At 41.8% G+C, this 17,331-nt stretch overlaps 1 protein-coding gene across 1 annotated transcript in view; it reads right to left on the reverse strand.

Annotated features, from left to right (window-relative positions):
* Window positions 1–17,331, reverse strand: part of IL11RA (interleukin 11 receptor subunit alpha) — a gene marked incomplete in the record, with an annotated part of 3,068,236 nt that overhangs the window by 1,675,551 nt on the left and 1,375,354 nt on the right. Inside the window, 1 exon segment of the mRNA XM_044077548.1 lies at window positions 16,631–16,727. Coding sequence (XP_043933483.1) covers window positions 16,631–16,727 — 97 coding nt within the window.

Below are 17,331 nucleotides of genomic sequence, written 5' to 3' on the forward strand. Positions count from 1 at the left end.
CAGAGTATTTATGTAGGAGTTTGCCTATAGTTTTTTTTTTTGGTTGGTATGGGAGCAGTAGTTGCTGACTGGAGGTGCGGAGAGTCCGAGGTGGCATATAGACAGAGATGAGCGGAGAGAGAGCAGGATAGGATGCAGGCTTATTAAGAATGAAATGTAGCATTTGATGTTGAGATAGAAGTACAAGATGGGGGAATTCAAGCCACTGGAGTGAGTTTAAAGCAGGGCAGTGATGTGCATTGTAAGGTGAGTTTATGACAAACCTAGCTATTTTATGGTAGGTTTGTTGGAGTTTGTTCAGGGTTGTGGTTTGAATGTTAGTGAGTACAGGGGCAGCACAGAGGAGGGAGGGAAGGAGAAGGGCTTGAGCAAGGGAGAGTCCAGCAGTGGTAGTGAGAATTTTTTTATTGCTGTATAGTAAACCAAATTTCTGATTTGTCTTTTTTATACCTTGGAGCAGGTGGAGATTGAATTTGAGTTCATCATCAGTGATGACCCCCAAGAGTTTTGTGTGAGCTTCTTGTTGGATTATAGTCTTATCAGTGGATGTAATTTCAAAGGTGGATTTGGAGAGAGTGAGAGATCGAGGCAGAGAGAGAGTAAGAGTTTGGTCGTTTTCGGGTTAAGGATACGTAGATCACTGGATAACCACTGTTCTGTGGATAGAAATACCTGTTGAGTTAGAGTGTGGAGTTTAGAGATATTGACAGAGATAGAGATGAGGGTTGAGTCATCAGCATATTGGATGAGGGAGGATTCTTTACAGGATGTATAGAGATTGTTGGTAAAGACATTGAACAGAAGATGACTTAGGATGGAACCTTGTGGTACTCTGGTAGGAACAGATATAAATGGAGAGGTGGAAGAAAGCCATTTGACAGATTGCTGCCTACAGGATAGGTAACTGGAAAACCAGGCTAGGGAAGAAGATAGATTTAGATTTTCAAGTTTAGACAGTAGCAGGGGATGGGAGACAGTGTTAAAGGCTTTAGAAAGGTTGAGGAAGAGACAGGATACAAGTTTAATGTTGTCTAGGGCCTCATCTATGGTATGTGTGAAGGATAAGAGGGTGGTAGTGGTGCTATGGTTAGGATGGAAACCATGTTCAGTGGGAATGAGAAGGTTGTTCTGGAGAAGATGGTTGAGAAGCTGTGAGTGTATGCATTTTTCAAGTATCTTAGAGGGGGGAATACGATGGCTATGAGGCGATAGATAGAAAGGTCTGTAGAGTTACCACCTTTATGCAGGGGAATGGTGAAGAAAGATTTCCAAAGAGTAGGGGCAGTGGATTCCTGAATGGATCTATTGATTAGGATAGATACAGGATAGGCTATGGCAGCAATTTTGAGGAAGACAGGAGGTAGGTTGTCAGTGGAGGGATAGCAGGGCTTATGCTTTTGAAGAAAAGATCTAATGTAAGAGGTAGGGACCGAGTGTAAAGAGAAGGGGGGTATTGCTAGGGAGGTTAGGAGGGTTAGGCAGAGAAGTAGTGTTTGAGTTGGTAGGTAAGAGTTTTTGGATAGAGTCTATGAAGTGCTTATTGAGGAGTGTAGCTGTTTCCAGCAGTGATGTGTCAAGGTAAGGACAGGGAGTCAAGGGATAACCAGGAGAAAGAATTCTGTTTAGAGTTGACCAAAACTTCCGACGGTTAGTTTTGCGGTTGAGTTGTGCAGTGTTATTGAAGGACCTTTTGTTGTTACTCATTTGTTTTTTCTGTCAAATTCCTAAGATGCCTACATTTGTGGAGTAGAGGAATTTCTTTAGTTTTAGTCCAGGCTTTCCAGGTACAATCTCTCTTGTGCATAAGGGACTTGGTTTCACTTGATAGCCATGGGACATGATTAGATTTTATTCTGATCTTCCTAGAAGGGGCAAGGGAATTAAGGGTATTCAGGAAGATGCTACTGAACATGGTTACTACATCACTAAGAAGGATTTGTTTAAGAATAGACCAGTCTATGCTAGCAGGACCTAGGATGGAACCTTGTGGTACTCCGGTAGGATTGAAGTTTGATAGTTTACGACAGTCCCTATAAGGGTGGGGTTTTGGGGGGCGGGTGATATATCTGAGGACAGAGGTTGGAAGGCAGTCAGGCAAGGTTGTAGGATTATGGTTGTGGTGGGAGGAGTTAGTGAGTATCCAGTCTCTAATGGAGCTGGAAGATGAGTTTTTATGTAGACAGGTAGGGGTAGACATCAATTGATGGAAACCATGCAGGTTGATAGTTGTGGTGAGTCAGTTTTAAGTTTTGACCAATCTAGGTAAACATCTCCCAAAATGATGGTTTCATAGGGTATATTGTGGGAAAACCAGTTAAGGATATTTTCTAAGGTGGACAAATTCTTCCCAGGAAGGATGTACATGGAAGAGGTGGCAATTAAGAATGATAAGTTCTGCAGGGTGAAAGCCTCTCTTATGGTCCCAGAAGGCAAATTTCTTCTATTTACTTATGTAAATTTTCCTACTAGAAGCCTTTTGAGAAGATGATAAAATATGATGGACCATGGAGGAAAGCCCGAGCTATCTAACAATCAGTGGAACTGGAGAAACTATGCAGTCAGCTTGAGGCCTGTTACGTCCGAATGATACATACATGTCGGGTAAGACAGGAGGTATGGACTGAGGTCCAGTATTAAGGGCAAATGCAGAAGACGAGGCTACAGGAAGGGAAACCAAATATGGCAAGGTCAAAATGATGCATTGAGGACAATCGTGATAGTTAACCAGTATGCTTTCTGCAGAAATGTGGGGATAGAATAGAGGAGTCCAGAGGGCCAACAGTAGACTACAGAATCTCTCAGTTAGTCCTCTGCTGGAGGGACCAGGGCAAAAAACCTGCTGCACTTGTTGCTGACGGGAGAATTGAAAAGGTCGCAACATTGTTGGCCCCATCAACAGAAGACTCTCTCTGCCACTCTGACATTGAGAGACCACTTGTGAGGCATAAGAATGAACCTGCTTAGTTTGTCTGCAATCATGGTGTGCTTAGCTATGAGATAGTGGCCAGAAGAGATCGCTCATTGACACACTTTTACTGCTTTTACATAGAGAATAAGATCTGGTTCCTCCTGGTTTGTTGATTTAGCAGACTACAAACATTCTCCATCTGAATAGCAACTGAACCAGATTGCAGTGAGTTTTGAAAGGCCTACAATGCTAGGGGACTGCTCATTTCCAGGAAATGGATATGTGCATTAGCCTGTTCTGAGGACCAAGTATCTTGGACTGACCCTTCCCAAGTAGTGCCTCCCACCCCAGTTGGAAGGTATCCATGGTCACCGTGCTTGTGGGCAGGTGAAGAAAAGGACGGTCTTGAGAAACTTTATTCGAGCGAAGTCACCAAAGAAGATATTTTTAGCACGACTGGGTGATCTTGACTGGGGTGAGGAAATTCTGTTGAAGAATAGACCACTGCACCTAGAGAGTCCACTGAAGAATTCACATATGAAACCGGGCTAAAGGAACCAGAGTGATTGCTGTTGCCATTGACCCAAATTCTTGCAAGATTAGTCGTGTTGGAAGAGAATGATGAGCGAGAACTTTCTTGACCTGGGATCTGATTGACAGTGTCTAAACAAGTACCTATGAACTCCAGACTCTGTGTAGGTGTAAGCTGCGATTTGCTGTAGTTGACTGAAGTGAAGACACAACTGCAGCAAGTAGTCCATTGCGCGTAGAAGTAGATGCCTGGTTGGGGCAGTTAGGAGCTAGTCATCTAGGTACAGAAACACTCTGAATCCAAGTAGTCTTAGGTGAGCTGTTATCACCTCCTTGCATTTGCTGAACACCCTGGGGCTGTGCTGAGTCCAAAAGACAGTGCTCTGAACTGGTAATGTCTGGCTCCCAGCTGGAAGTGCAGGTATCTTCTGGGGCATCTGTTCATTTAGATATGATGGTACGCATCTTGAAGATCTATCAATCACATCCAATCACCCTTTCACAGCAGGGGCAACACAGACTGAAACGTGACCACTTGGAAGGAACAATGAATACTTCATATAGAGCTTATTTTGCTGAGATCCAGAATGGGTCTTAACTCCCCTTTCTTCTTTGGCACTAAAAAGAATCTTGAATAGGTTCTGAATTTTATCTGATTTGCGGTTATCATTTGGATGACTCCTTTTTTTCAGCAGCTTTTCTATTTCTAAGGTTGGCACCTCCCTCTGATTGGGTGGTATGTTGGGGATTCTTTTCATTTTTGGAGGGGAATTGGGAAAATGGTATGAAATAACCTCTGGACAGAATTTGCTGCATCCAGGAATCTTTTGTGATGGATGCCCAGGCTTTGGGGAGCAGAGATAAACACCCCCCCCCAACTGCCTCCAGAGAGTAGCAGCCGAGCAACTTTCAGAAGTCTGTTAGGGTTTGTTTGAGAAAGAGTCCTGGAAACCCTGGTTCTGCTTGCCATCTCTGCCATGGGGCGGTGGTGCCTTTTATTAGTGCCACCACCCCCCCTTGCATCTGGGAAAATCATCTCCTCACGAGTCTTGGAAAGGACCCTGGGACTTGGGGAACGACATCTTTCTGCCTCCTTGTTAATTCCAGGAAACGGGTCTCTGAGGAACAGAAAAATGGATCCCAACAGCAGGGCAGACAAGGTTTTTCCATCTTGCTCACTTATGAAGATGGTTTCTTTTACCTTTGGGCCAAACAAAGAAGCTGGATCAAAAAACGGCAATGATGAATGAAAACTTGAAGGGCTTTGCAAAACCACACAGATGCATCCAGGCATGTCTCCTGATGACTATGCTGAATCCGCCTACTGTAAGGTACCCTCTGCAGCAAAGGCTATCAACCTTATGAATGTGTTAGATAAAAATTGGAGAGTGGCTAGTTGTGGGGGATCCTTCCTCTTCAATGAAGCCAGTGTCCTCAGTGAGAGATTTCTGAGGGGAATCTAAAAGTCTCCCCCCTTTTGCACATTCGCTTCCAAGGCATCTTATCAGTGGGATGGTCTGGTGAGGTAACAGAACTGACAGGGAGTCCTGAGGGACTGATTGGAGACTTGAACAGGATGGCTGTCCCAGTGGAATAGAAGTACAAGGCTCAGAACTAAGACCTGAAGGTGGTAAAGAAATGGAATCTGAGAGGGGCAAGAATATCCCTTCTACAAACAAAGAGTAACCCCTCTCCACAATCTCAAAGGCGAAGACCTAGGAAAGACTGAAGCAATCAGCAATGAAGCTGAAGCCTCCTATGCCAACTAGGCTGAATCTTGACAGATCCTCCTCTCAAGGATGGAGTTGGACCCAAGCCATCCATGGCTGCAGCAGAGAGAAGCAAGGATGGCTCCAATAACTTCAGTGTGGATCCCAGATCCCCAAATATGACGCTTTGGCTCCAAGAGTCCTCCTGCTCCGGAAAAGAGCAATCACAATTGAAGAGCAATCTGTATTCAGATCCAACAGGGACACCCCCATCTTGGATCCAAAGGCTCCAAAACCACAGGGTGGATCGGAGAAGGAGAAATCAAGTGAGAATCAGTGATGGGCAACGGGTCCGATGGGAGACCGAGTTGGAATTACCCCATCTAGATAAGAGCTCTGAGGAATTTCCTCATCATCTTATCCACCTCAACCTCAGACAAGCTTCTGGAGGACCTAAGCAAAGAGCTGGTAGAGGGTAGCCTAGAGTCCTCCCATGGAGTTTCCTGTAGAAAGGGAGAAGGAAGTCAAGCTGGTATCATCGCCATCGATTATCTGGGTGACCACATTTGAGGAGATCTCACTTTTGAGGAAGTAAGATCAGAGAGATTTAGATTAGACTTTTTTGATGTAGCTCACAAGTTGCAGCTGAAGTTGGAGATAGATCAGGAGACTTTTTTCTGGTATTTCTGTCTTTAGAAGCCAAAGTAGGCTTTGCTTTATCAGAACTCTTGGAGAGGTTTTGAGTCCCAGTTGAAAGAGAAGAGGAGGAGGCAGAAGGAGGAAGGCCCATCAAAACTAATTTATTACTTCTGTCACCAAGTGCTCAGGTGTTGGAACCAGCACAAATAGAACAGTAAGTATCCAAGTGGGCAATGTCCAAGCAATAGATGCATTTCCTGTTGGCATCAGAACTGGGAGTCATGCGGCCACAGAAAATGCAGTTTTTGAATCCAGTTGGTATGTCTGTCATAATGGACAAAGATACTAGTCTTTAGACAGAAAATAAGTGAAGAGAAAGACAGAAATGTTTATTAGTATTTATTTAATTTTTTTATATTAAAGTACCAATGATGATACAAAGAAATATCCTCTAATGGATAGAAAGGCAAAGGTACCAACAATGTTACTCGAGGTAATACTGAAGATTCAATAGAAAGGAAAGTAAAGCCTCACGAGTAGAATCTGAGAAACTCCAGAAAGTCAGGGAGGGCAGGTGAGAACGCTCAAAGGATAGTGTGAATTAAGAATTAAAGTGAGGAAAACTCACTACTTTTAGTGGAAATCACCAGACAGTTCGAGAAAGAGAATTGATCTGCATCTGAAGCGATATGGCAGCAAACAAGATCTGAAGTATATTAGGTTGGTGGGACATTATGGGTAAAGGGAGGAGCTCGACAGCTGGATCAGAGGGTCTGGAAGAAGTGGCCATTCTGGATCAGAGTTGGATCTGAAATCATCAGTTGAGGAATGAATGAAAATGACATCAGATCACCTTTGACCATCAACCTACATAAGCAGGTTTACAGGGTATTTAAATTCATATGCAAACTTTTCCTGTACACATCTTTGTTTTCAGCTTTAAGTTATATAACAAAGTGCAAATGGAAGTCCCGCAGCATGATAAAATGTTTTCTACTACCTCATAATTTCTATTCAAACTGTCAAGAAGGTCAAAACCTTCTTGCAGTCAAAACCAAATATGGTCAATAGGAAACATAAGTGTGTAGAAAGAAGTCTTAATATTTTTGATAATTGTGTAAATCAGTAATATAAAAATAAATACTAAGCTGATTAAAATATTAAATATAATGTACACAAGTATTTAATCACTGAAAATATACTACTGAGCAGCAAAGATGAAAAACATGAATAAACAGACATTGGTTCCTTGTTGCCTATGAAACAAACTGGCTCACAACCCAAGAAATAAACGAGGGTGTCTCTACCTCCTCCAAAAGACATGTCACTATTGATTTAACCCAGAGTTTAGTCTTTGGATCACTCCTCTTTGGCACTTACTTCACAGAAGTCAACGTTAATGCTAAGGGTTTGCAGCTGACCAAGTATGGAGATGACTGCAAACTTGGTGCTATCAGACACACTGCAGAGGACAACATAATCCTCCAAGAGGGCCTGTTCCAAACAAACTCGCTCACAAACAAAACCCAGGAAATAAGGGTGCGTTTCTCTAACTCCTCCATAAGAAGTGTCACTACCGGTGAACCCCAGCATTCAGTCTTCAGGCTAATCCTGTTTGGCACTTACTTCACAGAGGTCAAAGCTAATGTTGAGGGTTGGCAGTTGACCAAGTTTGCAGATGGCTGCAAACTTGGTGCTATTATACGCTCTCCAGAAGACAACATGATCTTCCAACAGTGCCTGACCTAAGCAAAAACCTGGTGTCAAAACCATGGGCAAAAACTAAATGCAAGAAATGTATAATCATATTTTTCAGCAAACATGACTCCCCTTGTAACCATCACATTTACAAAATACTCCTAAAAATTGATCCAGTAGTCAGGGATCTAGGAACCAATGCGAACAACAAATTGTACTTTGATCACCATGTATCCACAAATGAAAGGAAAACATTTTTCATTGCAGTTTATATCAAAAGGTATGGCATGCAGATTCGTGGATGTAATAATTTCAGTGTGTCCGGCACTCATTAATCTGATCATTGACTATAATGCCATTTCCGTATTTACCTGTCCAAACATGCCATAACTGGAATGACCACAACATGTCCTCACTAATAAAATTAAGGGCCTAAATCTCTTAATGTAGACCATCCCAAAGTCTTATCCCTCTTCTTGTATCATACAGGCAACTAACAGGTGACCTCAGACTCGTGCAAAGATCCTCAGCAGACCCTCTCCTGCCAGATCTATTACACATTCACAAATTCAGTGGTGGCATAAACATCTGTTTAAGGGATTTCAATCTTTTTGGCAAAATAAATCTTACAAGGAGGGATAGATTTGTACTGCAGAGAATTCCATTTCTATGGAAGCATCTTCCACTCCCCATAAAGCAAAGTACTTCTCTTAGTCTATTCAAACATAATTTTTGATGAATAGATAGGGAACTGGGAATTCACACTTGGTTTAAAACCATTGTCCCTCACGGAAAAGGCAACATGTAAATATCTCAGCATATCCTTGTTCTGCCTATTTTGGGGTTATTTAGATATTAAAATATATGGGCTAATAACTACCATAGGGTGAAGGTACAAAGCTAGGCTTTTTAAGATCCTCACAAATCAATATCTTAGTAAGTATATATGTAGTGTACATTCTCTGAGGGTCCTGGGGATGGGGGCCTTCAAATGACAGTGCCGGTCAGTGATAGGCAGTTTGGATTGTAGAGAAGTTTAAGACAAGCAAAGTTGACAAATGGTATGGTAATGATGGAATTCAAGCCAGCCAAGATCATGAAGTGAGAGACAATGATAGGTAGCACTGCTCTGACCTACAAATCAAACAGTTCTATTGTACTCCCTTTAAATGTTTATGTCAAAGTAGAGAAACTACATTTGTCAGAAGGTGAAAAAGAGTACATGAGAGCTGGAAACGGGTATAATCACAGAGTGGCTGTTCTTGTTTTGTCTACTAAGAATGAATTAGTCCTATACAGTTTACCCAACAGTACCAAGGCTCAAAGTCTGAACTAAATATGTGGCAAAAAAGAACTAGCAGGCTCTATAAACACCTACCCCAATATAGCTGGCATGTTACATCACAGTATGCGCTGGTAAGGATCTGTGGATGCCCCTAATCATGTTACTCTACAGAAAAAGGTGCCACATTCTGAATGCTGGAGAAGATTATATATAATCAGGGACCATTAAGGAAGGTCTTGACTTTTAATCAGATTACAAACTTGTGTTAGTGCAGAACATTAATGTAATACATCAATAGAAACACCGTACAATAAGACTTCCAACTTTAATGCTGTATTGAGAATTTTATACCTATTAAAGATAAAGAGATCTGCAATGAAAGGACTAGTTTAACTACTATGTCAGGGACATCTTAGTTTTTTTTTTTTTTGCACTTATTTTGAGCACACTATCCGCCTTTCATTTATACACTAGCTTCATGTAGGATTCAGTTCAGTTTTCAGTCCCATTTATTAATCAGTTCTAAACCTAGGCTTGTACAAGCAAAATAAAACATCAAACAAATAAAAAAAAAATAAAAAACAAAATGTACTATAGCAGCTGCATCAACATCAAAATGCCTTACGTCATAGTACAAGTAATAGATGTTAAACTCAGAAGAGTATCAATAAAATCATATTAAGCAAACACTTCAATTTCCTAAACTACAAATGTACCACCAACAATCGACCGTGTATGAACTTAGCTCCACCAAGCAGACCACCGATATATGTTACAGTAATACAAATTCTAATGGAAAGCATTTTGCAAAAAAGTACAGTTGTGTACACTTACCATAAATGTAGATGTTCGAGTGTATTCACTGTTGCAGTCATTACATTTGGGTTATCTGCTTGCAGGTAGCCCTCAGTCGGCCTGATTAACAAAATCTTGGGTCCTGCATCAGTTGCTGTCCCTTCTTCCCTGACGTCAGGTCGTCAGGGGTATAAAGCATGCAGCCGAAACCATTACATCAGTTTTTCTAGCCCCAGATGTCAGGTGACCCCCTAATGGGGAGCAATTAAATATAAAAGTACAATGATATACCTCCAACAAAAAAGCAAATACACCAAAAAGGCTTTTAAGCATAGTAAAGGAAAGTAGAGGTATAGTCAAAAGAAGTTAGGGGGCTGGAGGGAGGGTAAACAGGACTGCAACAGTGAATATACTCTAACATCTACATTTATGGTTAAGTGTACACAACTGTACTATGTTCTTCATGTTTCACTGTTGCAGTCATTACATTTGGGTATATTCCCAAAGCTATGGCTGGGAGGAGGAATTTAGATAGCATTAGGATGAGCTATAAGGCCCTGCTAGACTGCAGTCACAAAGCCAGCTCTGGATTTAGAGAAAATTGGCAAATGATAATGCCTGGTGAAAGTATGTACAGAACTCCAGGTAGCAGCTTCTAGGATGTCCCTGGTGGGGACGCCTCTGAGAAAGGCTGTAGAGTTAGATGCAGCCCTGGTGGAGTGAGGTCTGATCCCCTGGGGGATAGATTTTCCATGGTGCTTATAGCAGAAATTAATGCAATGGCCTATCCATTTAGAAATAGTTTGCATTGAAATAGCCTTCCCCTCTGCCCCTGCTGCAAATGCTACCAGCAGTTGTTCAGATTTCCTTTGAGGGTTAGTCCTGTCCAAGTAGAATCTGAGTTGTCTGAGCACATCTAAGGAATGCAGTATCCGTTTCCCCTTTGTTCTGTGGATTGGGAAAGAAAGTTGCCAAATGAATGGACTGATTAAGAGCCACACTAGATATCACCTTGGGCATGAAGGATGGATTGGTCCTGAGGGACACCCTGTCCGTATGAAAGGTGATGAAAGGCGCCACTGCCATAAGGGCCTGTAATTCAGATACCCTTCTAGCTGAAGTGATTGCTAAAAGGAAAGCTGTTATTCAAGAATTAAACTTTAAGTCTGCAGTAGCTGCTGGCTCTAAAGGAGGTAGAGTGAGTTTCTCCAAAACAAAATTAAGGTCCCAGGCTGAGATTGGAGCTCTCCTGGATGGTCTCAAATTTTTGGCTCCTCTGAGGAACTGCTTGAGCAGTGGATGAGAGAAGAGAGAGGGTTCTGTGTTATAATGAGCTGAAATGGCTGAGGTGTGGATTTTAATGGAGGAAAAAGACAGGCCCTTGTGAAGCATCTCAGTTAAGTATTGTAAAATCTGAGGCAAATTGGGTGTGGCTGTGCTTATCCCTTGAGATTAGTTCCAGGCACAGAATCATTTCCATTTTTCAGCATAGAATTTTCTACTGCTAGGTCTCCTTGCCTCTAGAATGATATCCATCACAGGATTACTGAGGGATGGTAAAGGAGAGAGATTATGTAATTAGCCAAGCTGCAAGGTTCAGTGTTAGAAGCGGACGGTGCAGAATCTGATCCTCCTGCTGAGACAACAGGGAAGAAGTCTGAGGCAGGTGCCATGGGGATAATTGTGACACACTGCGCAGGAGGGGGTACCAGTGCTAGCGTGGCAAGTCTGGAGCAATCAAAATCATCCTTGGTTTGTCCTGTTTGATTTTTAGTAGTACTTTGGAGAGCAGAGGCAGAGGGGGGAAGGCATAGACTGATAGATGTTTCCAGCTGAAGGACAAAGCATCCACTTGTTTGTGGGGAGTCCTTGTGCAAAATTTGTCCAATTGGTAATTCTGATGAGAGGCAAACAGGTCTATATCTGGGCTCCCCCATTTGCTTGTTAATATGTTGAAAATCCTTGGTTCCAGTTTCCACTCGTGTTGGTCCATGAGGTTTCTGCCTAGTCCGTCTGCCAGTGTATTTAATTTTCCTGGCAGGAATTGAGCTTGTAGGTGCACTTGGTAGCTCAAGGCTGTGTTCCACAATGCCATGGCTAGTCTGCAGAGGGGGTAAGAATGTGTACCTCCCTGCTTGTTTATGTACCACAAAACAGTGGTGTTGTCCGTCTTTACCATTAGTTGCCTGGAAGAATGTAGTCCTTGAAGGCTATCAGAGCATTCTGCACAGCTAACATTGCTTTTTAATTGATATGCAGGTGCATTTGACTTGGGTTCCATTTGCCCTGAATGCACTTCCCTGCCAGGTGAGCCCCCCATGCATAGTCTGATGCATCTGTGGTTAGAGTTTGGGTGGCAGGGGGTGGTGTGAAAGGTAGTGCCTTGATTTGATGGCAGGCGTCTGCCCACCAAAAGAACTCTAGGCGTAGGCAAGGTATGATAGGAATCATTGCTTCTAGATCCTGAGAATGTTGACACCATAGGCTTTTTAGATACCACTGTAGTTGAACCCAAAGGCTTGCAGTATTTGTCTTGCAGATAGCAGGGTTTTTGTGGCCACTTGTTTAAAATAGGTGGTCACATGAATTTGTTTCTCTGGCATGAGGTAGGCCATCTGGGAAGTTGTATTCAAGCTTGCTCCCAGGAATACAATTTGTTGACAGGGTACCAGGTGTGATTTCTTTTCGTTTATGGTGTACCCCATACAAGTTAGAACCCTTTGTACAAATGCCAGATGATTCAAAAGTATGTCCTGGCTTTCTGCCTGAATTAGACAATCGTCCAGGTATGGGTATATTTGAATATTTCTTTGCAATTACTGGAGCTAGGCACTTTGTGAATACCTTGGGCGCAGTAGACAAGCCAAAGGGCAGTGCAGAGAACTAATAGTTCGTGTAGCCTGCTTTGAAACGTGGGTAACTTCTGCAAGATTCCCTGATTGGGATGTGCAGGTATGCTTCTTTTAAATCTAGTGTTGCCAACCAGGCATCTTTGTCCAGCATAGAAAGTAATTGATGAAGAGTCAGCATCTTGAATTTTGGAATCTCCAAAAAGGTGTTTAGAGTACCAGGAAAAGTCTTGAGTAAAAACCTTGTCCTTTTTCCCCTTCTGGTACCAGCTGAATAGCCCCCATGTTTGAGAGAGACCATACTTGTTTTTGGGCCTATGCCCACTGATTTGGGGTTACGTCTGGCCACCCGCTTGGTGTTGGCAATGTGTGGAAGTGAAATCTGTATCCCTGGGACACTATATTTAAAACCCATTTGTCCTGGGTAATGAGTTCCCAGTTCTTTGCATGAAGAGCAATCTTTCCCCCCAAAGGGGCAGTCAGTTGATAAGTGCTTGTAAATTTTATAAGGAAGTCATTGAGACAGTTTACCATACGGGGAGTCTTATTACTCCCAGATTTGGAAGTGGAGGCCCCCCACTGCTTAGTCCTGCATGTCCCCTGGGACTGAAACCTGGGTTTTTTGCTGTGTCTGGGTTTGGCTTGAAAAGACCTGGAAGGGGTTGGAAAGGACCAATTCTTAGAGGGCCAGTGCCTACTAAATCTAGGAGGTTGAAATTGTACGAAATCTTTAACAGTTTGCATAGATTTAGCTTTATCTTCCATCTTTTTAAGAACTTCCTCAGCCTTGTTGTCAAACAGGTTGTCCTGGTCTAAGGGAGCATCCAACAATTTAGCTTTAATATGATCAGGCAAAGATTGTTCCTTAATCCAAGCATGCCTTCTGAGCACAGACCCAGTAACAGCGGCCCTGCAAGAGGCCTCTAATGAATCAAAACCACATTGCAAAGTACGTTTTCCAACTTGTTCAGCAGAATGCATTAAGTCCTGCAATTCTTTATTTTCCACAGTCAGGAATCATCAATTTCTGTTTGACTAATCCAATAACATGTTGCTGATACTTTAACACATGAAACTGGCAGTTTAAAGCCCTAATGGCCAAGGTTGCATTAGTGTAAACCTTCTTACCCCATCTATCCAGCGCCCTGGAGTCTCTATCAGAAGGGGTAGGATTTTTAGCAGTAGAAGCCTTAATGCCCTTTGGCCCATGTGAAATATTCTCTGGATCCGCAATAGGATTTTTAAAAAAGAACTTGTGTGACTCAGGGACCCTGTAGTATCTGTCTGGTTTTCTGGGAGCAGGAGGCAAGGAATCAAGGGCCAAACTAGATTCCGAAAAAGCATCATCAACAATGTCTAGTACAGGAGGAATAGCTAAAGGCCTATGCTGAGGTAGGCGTAAGAAATTCCCAAGTCTCTTTTTTGAATCAGAAAAATCCTGGCTTTCCCAGTGAAAATGCTCCCTTAGAGTATGTAAGGATTCCCCAAAAGAAAAATCCTCTGGAGAGGAAGCAGAGGGAATGGAGTCCTCTGCATTAAAATCCTCATAGGTAGATCGGGGCAAATCCAGATCTTCCGAAGGATCAGGAAAAACAGAATCCTGGTCAGAATATTCATAAACCACTTCAGTCCTATGCCTCTTAGAAAGGGGGAGTTGGCTACCCCTGATTAGAGTTATTAGATCTTCAGCCATTCTTATCATTTGTTTTTTGGGCAGAGAGGCCTGAGCATGTGGCCTGGGCATCATTTTCTTAGGCATGGTTCGAGATTTAGGCCTAAGAGAAGAAGGAGGTGCCTGTTTAATATGCAAGTCTGTAGGCCTGAAAACACCCTCAGAAGCCGGTACCTGCACAGCACCTCCGGACCCATCCAAGGTAGAGACATCAGCGGGTTCCATAGTTGAAGCATCTCACAGCATATCGGACTCCGAATGGGTCTCAGTAGAAGCCTGCGAATCAGAAGTAGTGGGTATCAGGGGCTGCGAAAGAGCCTGAGTAACAGCAAACTGATGACTGGCTTAGGAGAAGCGTCATCGGCAGTTTTGAACCTCGACGGCTTGTCTCTGTCTTTATCTTTGCATTTTTTTGGTATCCCGGTAGTCAGATGGCTAACCAACAACATTTCTGGATAATTAAACCAAGAACCAACATATTTAGAGGCAAAAATGTACTGACGACGGATAGTGCGCTGATTAAATAAAGCACAAAACGGACAGCAAGGTACATCGTGGTCAGGGCCTAGGCAAGGAATACAGTACAAATGAAAATCTTTATGAGGTATTTGCTTTTCACAAGTAATGCAATTATTAGCTTTTAAAACCAAAAGTGGTGCAATAGTGCTCGAATAAAACACTTTATAACCAAAAAGAGCACTAATGTTGTGAGTCCTCAGAAATAAATTTATTGCAAGTAGATAAGCGCGTTCGTCAATACCAGTTGACTTCATCAGAACAATTATTAGCTTTTGATGACATCGGTAAGGAGCAAGAAAAAGTTTCCCCAACGGGGTACTTAGCTTTTAGTTGAAGACTTCAGTTCTGAAACTCGAAAATTAAAATTTCAGTAGTCGGCCAACCATCATTTGCGAACTGCTTCTGCTTCGGTCACCACACGGCAAGAAAGACTGATGTAATGGCGTTGGATGCATGCTTTATACCCCTGATGACCTGATGTCATGGAAGAAGGGACATCAACCGATGCAGGACCCAAGACTTTGTTAATAGGCCGACTGTGGGCTACCTGCAAGCAGATAACCCAAATGTAATGACTGCAACAGTGAAACACGAAGAACATTGGCACCTCCCTAACGTGGAAGCTTAGTCCTCATGCCACAAATCTCTAAATATCCTACTTCCAAGGATGAAACAACATACAGGAAAAGAAGAAAAAAAATGCATCTCCTTTCTTTTGAGTTGGTAGAGTCTCAGAGTTTGTTTATATGGAGATCGGTTGTGTGGGGCTTTGCTGAAGTGGGGCACAATCCACTTCAAAAACATTTTTAAACAGTTTTCTTAATAGGGCAACTGTTCAGATTGCATGACAAATTAATGTGGTTGCTTATGACTGACAATGAGTTTACTGAAGCCTATCATATCAGCCAGACTGAAAATATGACAACAGAAAAGGATAATGCAACTTCTGGAGAAAACATGGAATTCACCCCATGTGCTGTTTTAAGCCATTGTTATAATGCACTCCGACTATATGAGAAACATTAACATTTTCATTACATAATTTTTTTCAAAATTCAAGTGGAATGGCATGCATTCAAACAATATTTAAGTTACTTTATTTACAGCCAAATGGGTAAATAAACTGGTCCTAGGATCCTTTCCATCCATGGCTTGACACAGTGGCATTACAAATGGGCAGTAATGGTACAATGCTACTGAACAGAATCTACATACAATTCAGATGAGTAACAGATTTGTGTACACTACAAGAACATAAGTCTCTTAATGGAAAGAAATACAAAACATGCTGATGAGAAATATTAATCTCCTCATTTATTTTACTAATTTAATTCTCTGTTCATTTATTTTATTCATGATTATTTTTTTAAAGTTTAGAATACCCTTATACTATTATCAGTGAGTGTTCTGTACAGGTATATCCCATTAGTTAAATGCCAGAAATGAAATCTTTAATTCCAAAGTACTCACAGTGTCTAAAGTATTAAGGTTAGATTATATGCAGTGATGATGCAGTACAATCTTCTACACTGAAAAAAAACACCTTGCTCTAACAGGCTTGCTAAGGCTCCTACTCCTCCTAGCATGATTGAGTCTCGTACTAGGGAACTGCCAACAAGAGGATTTGCACTACATGTCTCTAAGCCCCCCCCCCCCCAACACACACACGCACGTACACAGACACAAAGAATGCCAAGTCTTCTAAATTTATTGTACTGAGGACAGATGACCAAGTTTCACATAATGGAAAAACTCTGTTCTGCCTTTGGTGTTTGCAGCAGTAGTCTGTTAGAGCTGAACTAATTACAGGTGCCATCCATAACCCATTCTCTCCAATTCTTCATGACTGTCAACAGCACTAGACAGTACTGTAAGGTGAGGACTGACTGCACAAACTCTGACGGTATAAGCCACACAGCTTTACAACAATCTGAGAAAAACACGAAACTGCAAGACTTAAGTAAATCTGTAAATAACAAAAGATCATTTTATTTAAGCTGTGAAAGTGAAGAATCTAATCCTTACCTTCATCTGTCCATACGTCTGTGATGACAGGAACGGAAATTACTGCCAGCATCAGGAGAACAATCAGCCTACCACGGTATGACATGAGACTATTCATCTGTGAAATCAGAAAAAATTGATTTAGGTATAACAAACTGGTGCTTATTTGCACAGGTCAATACCTAAAAATGTTAATCCACTGCAGAGAGAAATAAAACACCCAAGCTAATTTAAAAACACTTGCTTAATTAAGGGACTATCAGCCCCATCCATCTATATGTTCTGGAAAGTAATGTCAAACTAAGATGGAAAAAATCAGTACTTTACTATCCAGAAAAAAAAAAAGAGAGGAGGACTTTAGGCCCCTCATTTTGAACAGAATATTGGATACCTGCAAATTTAATTTTTCCGAATACTACTTGTGCTGACCTCAAAAGAGAATGTGCTTGAATGCACATTCAATTATACAGTGGATATAACAGATGTACACACCCCTGTTAAAATCCCAGCTTTTTGTGACATATAAAATAAGACCACACTAAATCATTTCAAAACTTTCCCCACCTTTAATGTGACCTATAACCAGTACAATTCAATTGAAAAACATACAAATCTGTTCAGAGTAAAATATAACAAATAAAATACGTACAATGAGCTGGTTGCGTAAGTGTGCACACCCTTACACTAATTCTTTGTTGAAGCACCTTCTGATTTAATTACAG

Source organism: Protopterus annectens, chromosome 1.part1 (assembly GCF_019279795.1).
Source record: "Protopterus annectens isolate FY-2018-M chromosome 1.part1, PAN1.0, whole genome shotgun sequence".
NCBI lineage: Eukaryota > Metazoa > Chordata > Ceratodontiformes > Protopteridae > Protopterus > Protopterus annectens.